We start from the raw sequence: 18,803 nt of genomic DNA on the forward strand, positions 1-18,803 counted from the left end.
TACTTTTCTCAGTAAAAGGCTTTCATGGCATGTCTGAAGAGTTTATCATCACACTTGTACTTGTTGATCAAATGATCAGCCGCAAGAATCATATAAATCCCACATGTACACATATTTGATCTGAGGCTTTGAATGAAAGGAAAAGCAAAAATGAATGTGTGGATCGTCGGCTGTAACATTCAGGAGAGGCGTCTAAACAGTCAGTAAAGAAATGCAAAAGATTCTCGTGTTTCAGAGCTGTTTAACAAAGGTGACACTTATAACATTGTTCTTTTTTTAGAAATAAGAGTGATTCTTCATCAGACTCAAGTGTGATGAAGAGCAGGTTTGTTCAAAACGTCACCTTGGTGCAATAAATTATATGTGGACATTGTAGCCCTGCAGTATGCAAGCTGTGTCTTTGTTTTTCGACTTTTACTCACTTTCAGTCCAGCACCTGCCTGCTTCAGTTTAGATGTGCGTACATACATCTATCCCAAATAAAGGTGACTAACATGGACGTGCTGTATGTGAAACTACAGTAATTCATGTCTGAACAGGCATAATTTATGCTTTTTGTAAGGTGATTCTGTCATTTTTAGTTAATCTGGTAAATTTCAACTGAAGACTTGTAGGACAGTTCAACACTTTAAGATAATAGACTTGGTTGTAATTAGATTGTAGCACATATACTTACTAAACTTAAAAAGATTATAATGAAGAGTGTCTATATTTAAACAAGACGTTCCCACCACAAGCATGAAAAGTCTATTTGGTCAGATTATAAGAATGAAATCATCTTTCTTGTTTTAATTCCAGGTGAGTATATGCCACAAATAAATAGTCATAATCTATCCCTGAACCACAGTAATGTAAGAGGTGAACAGTACAGTACAGGATGGCTCGTCCCCCGACACTCATCCTCACTGATCAGGGAACAGTGAGGCAGAGAATATGCGTGATTTCGGAGCAGAGCACCACATGCTCTTAACAGGGAGGCCTGAGGTAGGTAATCTGCACACCCAAAGTACGCTCTTCTCATTCCCCGTCCATCCCCAGGCCAACCACCTTACCCACTGCTCTTCCCCCTGGGTCTGTGCCTCTCCTACTTCACACCTGCAGCCTGAAATGGGAATAGCGGAGCCGGGCCTCTTGCATCCCCAGAGTGGAACTAGCAGGGGACTGTGCTAGCTGAGGGCTGTTTCCCCGCTGCATACTGTCATTACACTGTTTATGATACTAAAATAAATTAGAATTTGTTTATTATTTTGTTTCAGGGAGTGTGAGTTGCATCCCACTTTGCTAAATAACATGTGTCATGACTAATTACACTTTTTTGCCACCTTTTCATTCGTTTTTTTCTAGTTTGACCTACTTATATTGTGCAATCTTGTTCTACAAGTGGTGCTCAAGTGAATCCTGTACAGTATGTATGCCATAATGTCCCCAGGTCCCTCAGTGCTGGCCACACATGATGAAGTCCTGCTGCAGATGGTCTTAATCATTTCTCTTATTTCAGTGGTCTGTGGCTCAGATGCTCCTCTATTCTCCACTGGCTGCTCAGCTCACTCAGCATGTCCGCATTGCTCGGAGGGCACTCCCTAACCTTTTCTAGGTATGTTTATTAGATGGGAAATTAGTTATTATGATGAAGGACAGATAAAACTTCACTCCAGTACACACACAAACATGACCTTCCTCTGAATCCCCAGTGCTTCTGTGTGTGACAGTGGGGGAAAGTGGGCTTTGTCCATCTGTCATACTGGAAATCCTAGGAGAGATGCCAACACCACAGCATGAGAAGTGTGTGTGTGTATATGTGCATATGAGTGTGTTTGTTTGTGTGTGTGCATGTTAAGGATGTGGCTAAATTGAATATGCAGCAATCAAAATCTTTTTTTTCCTACAATATCAGCAGCCTTGGATATACTTTTGGTGCAGCAATAACATAACAAGGTCACTTCAGCGGACCAAGATTGTATCTCTTACTCTACATATGTGGGTATCCACTTTAAAATGAATACTATTGGTCATTGCAATGACAATATGGTCATCAAATTGTTTGGAAAGCGCACAAAACACTCCAGAGAATGAACGTTACTCTGTGTTTCATGGTCTCCCATCAACTTTAGAAATGACCGGCATCTAAGCCAAACTTGAACCTCCCTCCAGCCCAGCACCGACCCTGGGGAGACAGGGGTGATGTTGACCATGTGTCCTCCTACTAACCATCTCATTGATGGACCCCACTACTGGATAAAATAGTCACCCACCCACCCCCCCTCTGCCTGAACCCCTAAACCCCCTTAACCCTTCCCTAAACCCTCTGTTGGCCCCCTGTTGTGCGTACTCATTGGCTGACCGCCTTCAGGCGTCCCTTTTCCACGGGTCCATTGTCTGGCCCCATAAGCAGCTTTGTTTCTGCATGTGCAGCTGGGCCGGCCCGCGCAGCCATTAGCCGCAACATGCTAAAGGGAGAGCGGGATAATATAATTACAAAACAAAAGTCAGGTGGCTCACGAGATCTGCCAGGAGAAGCCCATTTGGGGGGGATGCGAGGACACGCTGGCGGGTGGCCAGCTATAATTCGATTATGAAGTTGTGTGAGTGACAAAAGAAACAATTGAATCTTTTTTTCTTTTATTTGCCCCACTGTGATTTAATTTGATTCCATGTGGGCTTTAAAAACAGGGCAATGTGAAAAGAGAGAAGATTTACTCTTCTAATTTCTGGAGTCAACAGCTCAGAAAATGTAATACGGTTTGACAAAATAGCAAGAGAAATTCTTCCCTGAGCTAACTTTATTGTCATGTTGCTGAAACACTTTGACTGCATGTGAGGCCAGATGAATCACTGAAGGCTGTAGCTTTCCTGCAAACTGACGGGTCTTGTGCTCTTATTTTGCCTGAATGCACACAGACTGGTGGACAATGGGATCAGTGGCAGATCCATCTCCTGTAATACTTTCTTTAAACAGGCTGCAAGTGTGTCCCCCTGTTCTGTCGGCAGACCAGAATTTATCCTGTTAGTCACCCTAGATGAGTGAAAGAGTAAAATCAACCCCCATCCCAGCTGGACACACACACACGCACACACACACACACACACACACTTAACCCCAACTGGGGAGTTACACACGCAGCTTTATGGGCAGCTGATAAGAACAGGTTTAGCTGGTGGCTACTGTTTGGAGCAGGTCAAGCAGAACAGAATCTGTTAATGTCTTTTTGTTTCTATAGTTCATATTGCAAAAGACTGTATTTTGTTTTGCGGTTTTGTAAGACAATAAGCAATTGTGTCAAATGCACACATGCTCTCACTACTGAAAGGTTGGTGTTAGTATTGTACCCACTCATGGTGTGTAAACGCCCATTTTTTGCCCCATTAGGCACAGTTTGATCGTGCCCCTGGGAGAGCACCACATTCTCATGCTCTGTAAGGCTACTCAGAAAGGTTTTACTGCAGATGAATGGACTGTCTGGCTTACCGTTTTATTTATGCAAGATTTGCTTTTCTGCATTATCCTGGACTGCTTTATTAAGGCATTTGGGACTTAAAATAATGTCTATTAGTAAATTATTTCAATTCATTTATATCATGAGTGTAATGACACACTAGCAGGGTCTTCCGTAAGTTGAGTCAAGTCAATTTTATTTATATAGCACCAAATCACAACAGAAGTTATCTCATGGCACTTTTTACATGGAGCAGGTCTAGACCTTACTCTTTATTTTGGACTCTTTGTCGATGACAGCTTCAGTTCCTGGGGGTTGCAGGAAAGGCAGAGCCGATAAACTTCTTCCCATCACCATAGAAAGAGTTATTCCAGGTGTAAGTTTGGATAATCAGCGTCTTTCCTCCCAGGCTCAGATAACACCTGAGGATGAGGGACACAAAAACAACAAAAATCAGGAAAGGCTCACACACAAGAAAACATGATAGTTAGATATTACTTACTGTTTTCCAGGGCGAGTGATGTAGCAGAGGCTGTAAAGGGCGAAGTCAAATTCAGGGCTGGAGCCGATGATTGCGGAACCAACCTGCTTGTAGTAGCCGTCCCACATGAACTGCATCCCCAAGACATCGGGGTAGTTGGTCCACTGAGAGCCGGCAAAAAAGAAAGAAAAAGAAAATGAAGTTAGAGCTACACATGTAACAGCAAAAACCAACATGTTGAGGTCTTAACTGTTGACGCTTACAGGCCCGTCGAAGCTGTGGCTGTAGTAGTTCAGCACTCCTCTTTTCTCAAGAAGATAAAACTGGATCCAATTGTGAAAACCAGACACCTTTCCTTTCTTGACCTCTCCTGTTACAGAATGTAAGAAATGTAAAGAAAAAAATATTTGCAAGACATCTGCAGTGTTTCAAAGACATCTCCTCTGTCCAAACCTGCAAAGATGTGTTCGAAGCCGCTGGAATCCATCTTGTTGTTGTAGCGAGAGTACAGACCGAACCACATCATCTTCAAGTCATGAAGGAACTCTTCCTCAGATGCGTAAATACCTTCAAATCCAGAGTAACATCCATTATAAACACTAATATCAAGTGAAAAGCAATTACATTACTTGATCACCAGAGAGTATGTTATTGTGATTATTGACTATTACAAGGCGATCTAGTCACCCTTGGTGTAGAGGAAGGCAAACAGCTCTCTGCCCAGCTCAGTGTTGGACATGGTCTCATTGACAAAGGTTTCCTGCTCAGCCAGCTGCTGAGGACTGAAGTCCTCTGTCTGTCCTGTCATCCTTTGGTAGTTGTCCAGCACAGCCAGGAGAGCTGCGTAGGTTGGCTTGGAGAACAGGACCTCCTCGTCCACATAGCTGAACAAGCTGGAAGTACAAAACACAAACGCAGATGACAAATGACACAGAAAAAAGGGGGTGAATACATCGATTTCAAGCCAATGAGAGAGTGCTGTGATAATGAGACATGTGTTCTCACGGCACAGAGGAGAGATCTGTCTGGGAGCCAGTCTGAGAGTCTGGCACCAGAGCTTGAGGGTCAATGATCAACTCTGAGGCTGAGGCCTTGTTTGAGTCCAGAGCGAAAAGTGTCTCAGAGATAGCCTTGATCTCAGCATCAGTGACAACGACGCCACCCCCACCACCGCCCCCACCACCGCCCCCACCACCTGCAAAACATCACAAACAAGCACACACACACACACACACACACCTATATTACTGTTGTTAAAACACAATATTGACTTCTGCATTTCTGTAGCAGAAATAGAGGGAAGAGGTGAAGTTGTGCAGAGAAAACTGAACCTTTTTTTGCTCAGCACAACAGTGACACCCACTGGTTATATTGACTAAAGGCAGGCAACACAAGCCTCTGTTGACAACATGTATTCATAATCATGAATTAGACTTTGACAAAACCAGATAAACAGAATTAAAAGGCAAAATGTTATAATAAAAGATTACAGTAGTGGTCATAAACTGTAGATCGAGAAATTGAGCTTTTGCACTGTTTGACTGCTGTCTTTAGATTCAGTGTCCATCATGAGAAAGTCAGCAGGTGTCACAAGTACAACACAAACAGAACAACTGGCTGACTAACACCGGTGATGTTCTTTGTGGCACGTGAGCAGGGTTCAGCTATAGCTAACACATGATTTGTCTTACCGTTGCAGAGTTCTGCGTAGTCGCTGCAGCAGTTATTGTACCTGGTGCACTTGGAGTTGCAGTGGCACTTGTTCTGAGAGTTGTATTTCTCACCACATCTGCCTTTACAAGACATGGATCCAACTGAAAGGAAAAGACACATGTGTGACAGGAGGATATTGGCACATGTTGATATATGTACAGTTTTCTACAAAAGACTGCAAAGAGTTTCTTCTGACAGCTTTCGGCTTTTGTCACTAACCTTTACAGAACTCAACATAGTCCGAACAACAGTCTTTGAAGCGCTCACAGGCTTTGTTACACTGACAGGAGTAATTACTGTCTGTTCCATAACCACAGCGACCCTGACAGGAGTCCAGGGTGTCTAGAAACCAACAGGACAGATTGATATCCTAATGACACACGAATAACCTACAGATGGTTATACAGAAACCTTTAAAGATGGGTTATGGTGATATTAGAGAAGTAAAATTTCTTACTGCCGTATCCCTGGCAGAACAGGGTCACGCAAAGTGCAAAGACAGCAATGATCTTCATCTTGGCTCAGCAGCAACCTGAGAACAAGGTGAACTGACTGTTATCTTGGTCTCCCTTTTATAGCAAGTTTCACTCCACCAATCCAGCCCATAAGCCAGCCCATACGTCAGGATGTCAGCCATTTCAATAAGATAATTTCTTTTAGGTAAAACACTCTAAATGTGCTGTCAGTGATTCACAGCGGCTATTTGCATTTGTTATAGGTTTATAAGTGCTTGATGTTTTGGAAAATGGGACCTGATTACAAAGTAGACACTTAAAATAATTTTTTAAAAAGTGTAAATAAACTTTCTATCTCTTATCTGTGAAACTGCACACCTGCCTATCACACAGATGGTTCTTTAATGTATCAAAATACAACCATATCAAGTTGTGAGTTGTGACAACAACCGCAGTTTTAGACTTTTGCTCTGTTTTGATAATTAATATGATTGCTATTAAATAAAAAAATGATATAACTTAGTGTCACATTTACAGTCAGTTGCATCATGTCTAATACAAAGTAAAACTCTGTGAAGTATGGTTATACAGTCTTTGAAGACCTTTCCTATATCTCCTGCCAGAGTGACAGATGTTGTATTTCACAGAGTTTCTACATGATAGCTCAGAATAGCTCACCGGCTTCAGTGTTCCTGTACATGCTGAGGTCACATGCTCCCTGTGGAACAACAAATAACACACAGCAAAGTGTTTTTCATTATAAATTAAAGTGTGTAACAACCTGTCGACAATGTTGAAAACTAGAACAGTAGGATTGTAGTTTCTTTTTACTGGGTATTGCTGCCTTTGAGTCCGTGCAGTTTAAATCACTTTTGTTCCTCTGTAATCTTAAATGAAATCATAGCATTTGTCTACCCCCAAATTACACTTTACTGATAATGAAGATGGTGAAAGTGGGACACTGGTTATGTGCATATTTTCAGGTTCAGATGGGTGGTTGTTGCTGTAAGAAAAAAAAAGTACACAAATAACTGGGTGTTTCTATAGAACAGTGAACAATGTTTACTTTAAAGGACAACATTTGGCTGGTGACCCCTTAAAATGGATAAATGTGTATTTTGCAACCTGAGTGCAAAGTGGTGCATGCTCATATATGTACATATGTACATATACATATGTCTACTGCTTATGACCAGTCCAACCAGAGGGTGATTTCTTTCTTTGTCTTATTTGAGCAATTTTTAGAGGCTTGAAGAGGTCGAGTAGTTGGGTAATGCATGAGACATGAGATGAGGAAAGTCTCAAAAGAATGAACACAATTTTAGTGAGGGTTTCATCTTTTCCTGTCTTTCTTTCTTTCTTTTCTTTTCTTTTATTTTTTTTTGCGTTGTAATCATCTTGTGACCCCCCAGGTTGGGAACCACTGAGCGAAGAGAGCAAGTCTTTATTTAGACATTTGCTTGAAAAAATACAAATAGGCTAATATTTTTTATTATTACTAATATTTGAGATCAGAATTATTGACTTTATTGACAAGTTATTGACATATCGTTTAAATATTCAGTCTTTGGGGTCAAGCAATTGTTGAGAAATGTATTCTGACCTGCAGTGGTACTCCTGAACTCTAGAGGGCGCTGAGCAGCAAAAAATAACTTTACGTTCACATTTATGGCCCTACTCGGCTTCCGTACACAGCGTGGATTTTCAATGACATACTGAGCTTTCATAAGACAGTTCACTTCTGCAGGGTTCAAAGATGTCGTTAACCTTTTTATTCAGAACATTTACAAAAGACGTTTTAAAGGTGAGAAGATCGAGTCTTTCACTTTAACACATTCTTGACATTTTACCTAAAACTTGAGTTGTCATCAGCTGGTTTGTGTCTTAAGTTAGCTTCCTTACTTTCTGATTCACTTGCCAGCATTATACAGTAAGGCCAGTTTCAATGGAGTCATTTCGCTAGTTAATCCTAATTCCTTGTTAGTTAGATATTTATCTGGATAAAGCCTTTCTTTTGACAGAGTTGTGCTTCATTCTCTGACTGTCTCCTTCAGACAGAGGAAACCTGGGTCACTGGGCTTTTTGAGATTATACTGTAACCACGGTAACATCTTTTACCATCTATCTGTCATCCTCAGGTCAGCAGTCTCCAGCATGTACAGTCACTACACACAGGATGTCAACTCCTGGCAGCTGAGAAGGCTCTCCTCATGAAGCTGCGGAAAAGCACCGGATACACTTTCATAAACTGCAAGAAAGCACTGGAGAAGTTTGATAATGACATAGCACAGGTACGAACAAAATGATGGATTCAAACAGTTCAAATGTTTTGCACACACACAAATATACTTCGTTCTCCCTCCCTATGGAGGGCTACCTGACCGTAATGGATAAAGTAAGGTGTGATGTATAGTTGTTCTCTGTTCATGAAGCTTATTTTTTATTTAAATGACCAAACTTTCAGGCAGAGACTTGGCTACATGAGCAGGCTCAAAAGGAAGGCTGGAGCAAAGCAAACAAGCTGGAGGGTCGCAAAGCCAAAGAGGGTCTGATCGGTCTGTTTGTCGGAGATAAAGCTGCAGTTCTCGTGGAGGTGAGGCCAGCGGTGCAGGGATTTATTTCATCTCAACTGTTCTGTCTCTAGTTTGATGGCACTCAGCGATATCTCTTGTCTGTCTTCTTGTGTGTTTGGTGCAGGTTAACTGTGAGACAGACTTTGTTGCCCGCAATGAGAAGTTCCAGCAGCTGGTTAAGGACGTGGCGTTTGCCACCATGGCTCACCACCGGAACAAAACCGAAAGCCAGACAGGATATGTGAAGGTAAAGCAACACACCAAGAGTTGTACTGAGGGCAACTGCTCCGTCCACTTAAGAGCTGGAAGTAAAATCCCTTAATTTGATTAAATTAATATTTTCTCTAAAAATAAGTAGATACCTTAAGTGACAGGCTACAGCAGTTTGTTTTTTATTGCAGTACAGCCAACTCAATGCAGTTACACATTATTGGCTTAAAGGAATAGTTTTATATTTTGGAAAATTCTTAATGCAAAGCTAACCTAATCGCTAACAGATATGAGAGATATATCAATCTGTGGATCAAACCCAGAATGATTCCTAAAATGTTGCACCATTCCTTAACTGTAGTTGACATTTGACAGCCAACCTCCATCTTGGTTAATTAAGCCACAACTTTAATCCTTTTTAGTAATTATATGCATGCAATGTTCATAAATCAGTGATTTTTCACTCTGTTTTTCTCTACCTGCTTTTAGATCATAGGAGCGAGTACAAACTGACATTACATACATACATTAATCTGAGCTAGACGAGTAACAAGTTAATCAGGTGAAGCTGGTCTTCACAGAAGTGCAAAATCACTCTTTTTGAAGCTGGACTTTCATCATTCATCTTCTTGCTTCTCTCCTCTTTGCGAAATACCCTTCAGGTTATGTGTGGATAATGATCTACTAACTTTCTGTCATGCAACCTTTTGGAAGCGATCGTGTTTCTTTATTGATCCCAAAAGAATCAGATTCATTGTCATTGTCAGAAAAGCACAAGTGGAACAAATAACTGAACTAATGATGGTTCTGTTTGAGCAATTACATTAGTTACACCTGTGTTTAATATTGAGAAGAAGAATTGTCACTCAACTTTAGTTTAGCTCCACATTTTTTATTTGTGGAGTAAAACTAATATCTTATTTAACTATTCGGAAAATCATTTCTCAAAAGATTTAATTTGACCTGTAGAAAATATTGCTCCCTGATCAAAAGCTATTGTTAGATCAGCATAAAATATTAGCAGCTGTAAGTTAATTTAATTACATTACATTCAATTTCACACTTACTGTACATAGTTAATCTTGCAGCACACGTGTGCTGATGGAGGTCATGTGGAGCCAGTAATTAGCTTTCAATACTTTTAACTTAATACTTCAATTAACTTCTGGAGGTTGATGCTAATAGAAACAAATATTTAGTTGTGTACAGCTGGTTAAATCAGAGTATCAGAATGAATCAGCACTGTTTGCTTTGCTGTACTTTGACTTTGTTAACATATCACATTTGTTTTCAGACTTCACTGGCAGCTGATGACTTGAGCAAACTCAGTGTGGGTGAAGGAGCTTCACTTGCTGATCAGGTGGCTCTGACAATAGGTCAGTAAGAACTTTTTTATGGGATACTTCAGTCTAAAATATTGCTGTTTTGGATTCAAAACATTTTAACCAACCTGCTGATCTTACTGAACCATTTAATGATAACTGAAGACTTCATTTTATTTATTTTCATTTAACACTATCTTCATTGCTAATTATTTTGTAGGGTTGAGTATAATTACATATTGACTGAATTTAGCAGCATAAGTCTGACCTTTTAAAGATAGATAACTGTTGTAATTACTAACAGTGTAACATTTTTTGTGATTTAATGCTGAAATTGCTGTGGTATTATTTTTGTAGCTTCATAGCAAAAAGAAAAAGACAAAAAAACATCTGGATATAGCAAGAGCTGTAAATTCATTGACTTTATAAGACAAAGGGTTAGAATGAATCATTTATTAATTATTCAAAATGTTTTTTTACCATCTAACAAATGCAGCATGTTTTTCTGATATCAGTACAGTTTATTGCAGCATTCAGTGATGCAACCTCTCTCTGTCCTCTCAGGCCGCCTCGGTGAGAACATGTCACTGAAGCGGGCGGTCACAGTGGGTGTCCCTGCTGAGTGGCACATCGGCTCATATGTACACGGTGGTGTGACCGGTCAGACTGAGGTGGCCATGGGGCGCTACGGTGCCCTGGTCGTATTCCAGGGTGGAAAAGAGGGAGAACAGGAAACTTTAGGTCGCAAGCTGGGACAGCACGTAGTGGGAGAGGCCCCTGTGTCTCTGGGCAACATGGATGACCTGCCCTGCGGCGAGAGTGAGACACGCCTGCTGCCTCAGACCTTCCTGGGAGATCCGAGCAGGACTGTGGCACAGTTCCTCAGGGGTCAGCAGGCTCGAGTGTTGGACTTTGTCCGATTTCAATGTGGCGAGAAAACCGGTGAAGCAGCAGAATGATGGGGGGAGCAAATAATTTATCCACATGTTACGTGTCTATGTTTCATATAAAGATAAAATGCAATTTATTCACTAACATTCAGGCAGTCACACAGCATCATCATGAATTTGAAAGCAGAGTATGCAGGCCTGCCAGCACTAGTGTCAGAAGAAATGAACAATCCAACAATAAAATGTCTTTTCTGGAAATCTCAGTCCGTTTATATTCGTACAGCATTTTAAATTGAAATATTCACTATTTTGCTTGATGTATTACTTGTTGAATCAGTATTCTGTAATCATTTTGAAATGTTGTTTCTTCCCCATAAGATCATTTTATCAGGCATGCTGTCATATTTTTCCTTCATGTTTCCAAGTTCCATTCAACCTCATATATTTCAGTGTAAAGTTGAATGAAACCTTGAAAGATACATCTTTATGGTGCCTGACTTTTGTCAAAGTTGATGTGCACTCGCCTAAGAATTGTGCATAATGCAGGAATAAAAAAATTAAATATTAATCAAATGATTCCCATTAACTTTTCCACAAAACAATGTCAATTTTGACAAAATTCTCTGCATGACAAAGATGTCAGCAGGCTGCAAAACAAACTCTCAGATAAAAATGGGGTTTTATTTAGCATTAAAGGTCACATTTTTCAAGTGTGTCTTAAAACAACAGTCGGGTGCCCATATGAACACTGAAAGAGGTTTTCCTTGCTGTATGTTTTCATACTTGCTATTAAAAGATCCCCTTCAAATGAACTTTCAGTATATTAAAAGTTTATCTGAAGCTTATACGAGGCTTCAGCAGTCTGAATTAGTCATATCAAGTGGATATCTGCCACATTACAGTATTTGTGTTTCCTCGGACAGTGTTTCTGTCCTTAATCTTTTCAAAATTTATTTTATTGTTAGCAGGTAAAATGTACAATAGGTTTTAAAACTGGTGATTGACTTGGCCAGTCTAAAACCTTCCAGTTTTTTGCCACTGACAAAAACTTTGGTTGCAAGGGCAGTGTGTGTGTTTGGGGATCTTTGTCTTGTAGCAGGATGAAATCAAGATGAGATACTGGATGAATTGCTTTGTATATGTAGCCAGACAAAATGTATCTGGACACTTCTGAATTCATCATCTGTTACATCATCAGTGAAGACGAGTGAGCCAGTTCCAGCAGCAACCTGCCATTACCTCAGGACATGAAACATCACCTCCTAAAATCCAAACACCTTAAATTAATGGTAAAATACACCCGACACTCCACCGTTTATATACTGTTGAGGCCGTGAAATGGAGGCTTGTGATTGGCTGTTGCTACGCGAGCTGCGATGACATCACCAGGGATGTACTGAAGCCGATGCTAGCTGCTGTCATTGCTGCTCAGTGAAGCCCCTCGCCCGTCCATCACCTGACGACCAAAAACAGACATGGTACGTAAAGATATTGCTCCAGACTAATCTATAGATAAAGATACTTACGATAGAATCGTACTAAATAATAATTCCTAGTTGTTTGTTGTCAATTGATTTTTGAAAACGTCTGTCCTAGTGAGCTGTGCATCCCCGGCCGTCACTGTAGGAGCTGTTAGCTTAGCTAACTGTACGTTAGCGTTAATGGAGGATTAACTAAAGCATTAGAATAATCACTAATACCTGTCTCTCTCTTTCTATCTCCGTCTGCCGCAACTAACTGCTACTGCCCTCAATCTGCCTCAACCAGTCTGACTTCTCAGAGGACCAGATCATTGGTGAGTTAACACCTGTTTACTGAAAGAGGTTTCTATCAAGGTTTCAGCTGTTTAAACCGTGAAAACATTTGAAATAGCTTCATGAATCCGTGACTCTGATCCTGTAGCCTGTAGACTGTTGTCTCATCAAAACACTGGAGCCCTTCAGGTACTGTAACCACATGAAGATGACAGACTGAGCACACCTAAACTAAACATTTTCTGACTCTGTGCGTGCGTGTGTGTGTGTGTGTGTGTGTGTGTGTGTGTTAAAGCTTGTCACGACTCGCACTGGTGAAACAGTCTGAGTTTATCACGAGTGCCGATGTACTAACTTGCACAAAAGCCTTGTGTTGAAGTGTGATAGTGTTTTTGCATGAACGCTGAAACAAGTAGCATTTACATGATATCTGGAGTGTAATAATAAAGGCAGGTGAGCAGGGGGGTGTGTGTGGATCAGGGTGTTGGCTCAGACTTGACTTCTCTATTTAAAGATGTGGCAGAGACAATGAAGCTTCTCTTTGGTGCCACTTAGTTAGAATAGAAACTATAAATTGATGCAAGACACAAACTGCTTTGCGGTGTTGTTTAACATGAGAAAAATCTTCCTTGAGATGTGGATAAACTTTGTTTTTGAGGATAGTGTTTTTGCTCCTGCAGTCTTCCACTCTGCTTGTATTGCCATATAAGGTCAAATGGGCGATGTGATGTCATGTAGTTGCATCTGTCCGTCACTAGATGATGACTTGCATCCCAAAATCCGTCATCAAGTCAGCTGACAAAACTAAACTTTTCTTTTGTTTCTAATTTATATTGAGCTCTATTACAACTCTAGTTAAGCTGCAAAATGATTTTTAAAACCTATAAAATTATTGACTAATGTTACTCAATTCATCTGTACCCCTTTATTTTTAAAAGTTTTCCTCCTCCTATGTATTATTTTGTTTTTATTGAACATAAAAAGCGTCTTGCACAGTCCTTTTACCAAATGTTTTTTTTTGGGGGGGGTGGTTGTCATAATTGAATTGCCACTTTGGTACTTTGTTTCCTCTTTTTGTTCTTCATGTTTGTTTATATTTTACAGTTTTTTTTAATTTGACTGTTTTCAATAAAGCTGGGGGGGAAATCCACTGACAGGAGCAACTGTATGCTGCGCACAGTTTTGTAGATGATGTGTTTAAACAAAACACTGGATATTTCCTTTAAGGTGTGTTTGTTTCCAATCTAATACCAATAATACAAGGTTCAGAATACCAATACTTTTTATTATTAAGAACAGCTAATGAATAGTCAGATATGAAAGAGCTGTTTGTCATCATTTATGGGATGAATGCGTCATTAATGGGCTGCAGAACCAAAAACCTCCAAAAAAAGTCATGTCTTCATGTTTCATCATGTTCATGTGCTCAGAATTTGATCAAATGTGAGATCGAATCTTTTTTTTGGGTATTGATCTTATCAACGCTAGTATCGATACTCAAAACAAGTCTACTGATCTGACCTACTTCCTCAGCAAGATGTCCACCTCTGGAGCTCATCCCAACATCTGCTCCTGTACAGGAATATTTTTCCAATTTGTTACACTGTATATGAGCCTGTTGTTTTGTTGTTGTTGTTCTGATATGTTACCATCACAGCAGTATCGGCTAATAAAATACCTACTTAACACAGCAGGAGCAGGAACTGCTTTCTGAAGATGTATAGACTTAATTGCATGTGCGTGATGTCAAAACAACATATGTAGTAGGAAGTCATCAGCCTTGTGTCGTTATGCATATGTGTTTGCTTGTGTCTTGACGTTTTGCGTGTCACGTTTATTAACCTAACGTGCTGTATAGCTGTGTCTGACATCCACCTCTGTGTTTCCCTGTCAGAGTTCAAGGAGGCTTTCCTTTTGTTTGACCGGACGGGTGAGGGGAAGATCTGCTACAGCCAGTGTGGTGATGTCATGAGGGCCCTCGGACAGAACCCCGTCAATGCCGAGGTGCTCAAGGTCCTGGGAAACCCCAAGTTAGAAGGTAAGCCTCTCAGACAGCATCGACATGATTTAACCAGATTAGTTCAACCAACTACGTCATCATCACCTTGGTTAACATTTAGATTTAGTAGGTTCTTATGTTGTGAAAACTGTGAATAAAGAGAGTGTTACGTCCCCGAACATGTCCAGGGGATGAAATGTCCTCGACTGTGGTGAATCAGCACACAGCACAAATGCTGCCAGCTGGCCCACTGGCCCCGTCTGCAGCTCTACTCAGGCTTTTAAGCTCCAGGCCTTGATATTTTAATTGATCACCGGTGTGATCTACCACCTACTACAGGAGTAGGGAGAGAAAAACACAGACACACGACACTACGGCCGTAACAGAGTGGCTTTCTAAATCATGTGCAAGTTCTGGAGGTGTTAAAAATAAATATGGGTATTTATAAGCAACCTCATTCTTATGTTGTTGCCATTGATCAACCTGCAGAGATGAACCACAAGATGTTGGATTTTGAGCAGTTCCTGCCCATGCTTCAGGCCATTGCTAAGAACAAGGACCAGGGCTCCTTCGAGGATATCGTAGAGGGTCTGCGTGTCTTTGACAAGGAAGGAAATGGTACAGTGATGGGAGCAGAGCTACGTCATGTCCTCACCACATTAGGTAAGACCTCAAATAACTGCAAAACACAAGGGTTTGTCATTGGTCATCATGTAGTAATCACAGCTGACCAGTGTTTGTTTTTTCTTGCTTCATATCTTAGCAGTGCCAAGAAAGATGTAAACAAGCTTTCCATCTCCTCTGGGTGTTCTTATCACTTTTTCTTCCTTGTTTTCTTTATTGTTTCTTAAAATATTGACTAAATCGTTTTTGTGTTCCAGGTGAAAAGATGACAGAGGAGGAGGTGGAGACTCTTCTAGCGGGACATGAAGACGCCAACGGCTGCATTAACTATGAAGGTAACACTGGACAACGTGTAGAAAGATGTACTCTGATGCCTAAAAGAAAAAGAAAAAAAACGTATCAAGTTCTCTGCAGTGTCACATAAAAAATATGTGATGAATAACTGTCGTGAATGTTATAAAAGAAAAGAGTCATTGTGTCTTTGTGTCATGCGCTCGCTGACTCAGTGTTTCCGGGTCAAAGACTTTGTCGATCACATCGTGTCCGGTTGAGCAGAGCAGGTTGTTGATCTCTTCAGGGTCGGGCATCATTCAGGTGCCTGGAGGACAAAGAAGCATCTTAAACTCACCGCTGCACAGGGGCCTTTTATCTAGAGAGGGAGAGAAGAAGGGAGAGAGTTTTCACACCTCTTCACACACAGTGGCAGTGCAGGCGAGCAGTTACAGTAGCCAAAAAAAAAAAAGTTTGGTTCAGTCCCAACAACAAATGTTCAAGCCACCTCAAAAAAGAAGAATCACTCAGATGTTAAGTCAAGATTCATTACAAGTGAGAAACGAGTGAATAAAAAATGAATATAATACGATAACCTGAGCAGTAAATGACTGCAGCTTTTCTAATTGACTCAAGAATTAAAAAACATTTGATGTAGCTGATTCTGTGGCCTCTGAGCTTTTAGCCCTGCTGACTGATGCTGTATGTTGACTTTGTTTCTTTTTTTATATGACACACGTCACACTGAACGCTGATGTCGTGTTTCTCTCTCTTTCTCTCTTTGCAGAACTCGTCCGGGTGGTGATGAGCGGTTGAGGATTTCAGAAACACACTTCCAGCTTTAATTTTAATTCTCAATATTTCTGTTTTGTTGATCATGTCTTGCTCTTCCATCCACGTCATCCTACCTCCAACAAGTCCCTGTTTTTCTTTCTTTAGACATCTTTATTTTATTTCTAATGTGCCTTTACTGTCTGATGTGAAGAGGCCCGCTCATCTCATTTCCACACATTATTCAGCCTCGCAGGTAATATTTCCTTATCTGTTCCCTCTGCGTCAATCGACCCCTGTCAGTCTCGCTGTCAACTAGCTTTTCATTTTTTTGGGATGGATATGATCATGTGTATGTGAATAATGTTACAGTTAACAGTATTGAATAAAAATCCTGGTTTCCAAAGTGTCTTTCAGCCTGAGTCTGTGTTTAAATCATATATCTCTGTATAAATTCTACAGTAGATTATTATTATTTCAAAGTATTATATCTGAAAAATATCAATATCAGTGAAACGTCTTGAAAATATTGATCAAATATCAGAAAAATATTGCAAGAATAACAATATCAAGTAAAATATCCAAGAAATATTAGTAACGTTTGAAAAATAGTAGTATAAGTATAATATTAGAAAAACATAGATTGAAATGTGTAAAAATATATAAATAAAGATTACATTTTAACTAAACAGTTCGTATGTAAGAGTGCAATATGAGAAAATAATGAGCCAAAAAAGAAATCCAAAATGAGATTAAAGTAATCAAAAAGACATTATTTCAATTCAATGACATGTATGAAGATGAAATCAGTAACAAACGGCAGATTAACGCAGCATCGGGATACCATACGTTAAAGACAAATTTAAAAAGATGCATTTTAAATGTTTGAATGTTTTTTGACATTCAAATCTAATTGGTGAAAGAGTTTAGAGCAGTATACACACACACTCCTCCATCTGTAAGACTAGTTTGTTGACTAGTTAGCTGTAGATGTACGTCAAGAGCAAGTCCATGAAATATTTTATGACTTAAGTACGATAATCTTGAATTCTACAGTGGCTGTATGGTACAACAACAGTTAAGTGCTTCTTTTCTTCAGCCGTTCTGTCTCCTGACAAACTAGTAAACCCTTTTATCAGTTTGTACATTTAGCTTTTTGTGTGTGATTCCTATTTATGTTACAAGAAGAACAAATGACTCCTCACAAAGACTCCTTTTCACATCTTTATTTTTTCCCCAACATTTTGTAATTAAAACCTGAACCTCTTTTGTTTTGCCTCTTTTTTTTTTTGATACAAACTATCAGATTAACTGTCAGCACTAATGTTGATGATTTACTGAGGAAAAATTGATTTCTACTGTATAATAATCAATGCAATCGCTGCTACCTTCAGCATAGTGAAAAACATACAGAAACTGAACAGACACTTATTTCATATCACAAAATCCACACAATGTAGTAATAACACAGATAAAAGAAGTCCATTTATGCTCACAGCTGCGGTGAGGTCTGCAATACTGGCTTGACGAACGTAGCTTTAAAAGTTTCACCATTTGACTGGATTATATTTCATGACACTGACGTGATGTGCCGCCTTTTTTAAGTCATTCTTCAAACTTTTGTGACACACAACAAATGGCACTGGAAATAAAACTGAATGGTAATATGGTTTTACAGATCTTAATGGCATGCCTTTCACATACACACATGCTCACAGTCACATCTCTGACGGATCCGACAGACCCATCAGAATCACACACACACACAAACAGTGGAGAGGGTAAATATAGGCTACAAAGGTAATAATATACAGTTACAATGTTGACATATCAAAGAAAGGAGATGGAAAAAAAAGGACAGTAAAAAATATAAAAATCGATAGGATAAAAAGTGAGGATATTGTTGCAGATATTAAGGACACAATTCTCCATTGTCAGCTGTTTTAAGGTGCGAGCTCCCTTGTTTTTGACAGCATCAACATTTTCCTTTCATTTGTAACTTAAAATGCACCAGCGGAAAAAAACAAGCTGCTAAAAAAATCCTCTTCATTTCCCAGGCGAACCACAATAAAACACTGAATAAATGTGAGATCAACATGATTATAAAAAACATTTTGGTTTAGCAATTAACACAAATTATGAATAAACACATCTGCGGTCAGCGATAAAATTCGATATTCCCCAGACTTCTTCAGTCATTCCTTTTAAACAATACTACATTCCTCACAAAACTACAACCTAGATGAGATCATCCAAGATGAAGCTCCTCACTGATATTTTTCTTCTTCTCTTAAGTGCTGTTGAAAT

At 39.8% G+C, this 18,803-nt stretch overlaps 3 protein-coding genes across 3 annotated transcripts; 2 read left to right on the forward strand and 1 right to left on the reverse strand.

The window, feature by feature from the left end:
- Window positions 1-3,604: 3,604 nt before the first annotated feature.
- On the reverse strand, window positions 3,605-6,187 carry endou (endonuclease, polyU-specific). Its single transcript, XM_044349683.1, has 9 exons — window positions 6,086-6,187; window positions 5,848-5,970; window positions 5,607-5,729; window positions 4,921-5,110; window positions 4,603-4,808; window positions 4,369-4,482; window positions 4,179-4,285; window positions 3,937-4,079; window positions 3,605-3,856 (listed from the first exon to the last, which is right to left on the reverse strand). Exons 1-9 carry the CDS (start codon window positions 6,141-6,143, stop codon window positions 3,736-3,738), a joined length of 1,185 nt encoding a protein of 394 aa, XP_044205618.1. The 5' UTR covers window positions 6,144-6,187; the 3' UTR covers window positions 3,605-3,735.
- Window positions 6,188-7,767: 1,580 nt separating this feature from the next.
- Window positions 7,768-11,651, forward strand: tsfm (Ts translation elongation factor, mitochondrial). The gene is made up of 6 exons (XM_044348311.1): window positions 7,768-7,887; window positions 8,222-8,374; window positions 8,548-8,676; window positions 8,781-8,903; window positions 10,161-10,242; window positions 10,753-11,651. The coding sequence occupies exons 1-6, from the start codon at window positions 7,840-7,842 to the stop codon at window positions 11,145-11,147; spliced, it is 930 nt and encodes a 309-aa protein (XP_044204246.1). The 5' UTR covers window positions 7,768-7,839; the 3' UTR covers window positions 11,148-11,651.
- An 801-nt stretch (window positions 11,652-12,452) lies between these two features.
- On the forward strand, window positions 12,453-16,907 carry myl6 (myosin, light chain 6, alkali, smooth muscle and non-muscle). The gene is made up of 6 exons (XM_044348312.1): window positions 12,453-12,556; window positions 12,846-12,873; window positions 14,727-14,870; window positions 15,321-15,494; window positions 15,713-15,790; window positions 16,513-16,907. Exons 1-6 carry the CDS (start codon window positions 12,554-12,556, stop codon window positions 16,539-16,541), a joined length of 456 nt encoding a protein of 151 aa, XP_044204247.1. The 5' UTR covers window positions 12,453-12,553; the 3' UTR covers window positions 16,542-16,907.
- The last annotated feature ends 1,896 nt before the right edge of the window (window positions 16,908-18,803 follow it).

Source organism: Thunnus albacares, chromosome 4 (genome assembly GCF_914725855.1).
Source record: "Thunnus albacares chromosome 4, fThuAlb1.1, whole genome shotgun sequence".
In the NCBI taxonomy this organism is placed as follows: domain Eukaryota; kingdom Metazoa; phylum Chordata; class Actinopteri; order Scombriformes; family Scombridae; genus Thunnus; species Thunnus albacares.

Coding starts and splice junctions, on each gene's coding strand:
- endou (XM_044349683.1), bottom strand. CDS start 6,143: ATGAAGATCATTGCTGTCTTTGCACTTTGCGTGACCCTGTTCTGCCAG. Junction 5,111..5,606: donor CTACGCAGAACTCTGCAACG/GTAAGACAAATC, acceptor GATGTTTTGCAG/GTGGTGGGGGCGGTGGTGGG. Junction 4,483..4,602: donor TGCCTTCCTCTACACCAAGG/GTGACTAGATCG, acceptor CTGGATTTGAAG/GTATTTACGCATCTGAGGAA.
- tsfm (XM_044348311.1), top strand. CDS start 7,840: ATGTCGTTAACCTTTTTATTCAGAACATTTACAAAAGACGTTTTAAAG. Junction 8,375..8,547: donor TTGATAATGACATAGCACAG/GTACGAACAAAA, acceptor CCAAACTTTCAG/GCAGAGACTTGGCTACATGA. Junction 8,904..10,160: donor GCCAGACAGGATATGTGAAG/GTAAAGCAACAC, acceptor ATTTGTTTTCAG/ACTTCACTGGCAGCTGATGA.
- myl6 (XM_044348312.1), top strand. Junction 14,871..15,320: donor GGGAAACCCCAAGTTAGAAG/GTAAGCCTCTCA, acceptor ATCAACCTGCAG/AGATGAACCACAAGATGTTG. Junction 15,791..16,512: donor CGGCTGCATTAACTATGAAG/GTAACACTGGAC, acceptor CTCTCTTTGCAG/AACTCGTCCGGGTGGTGATG.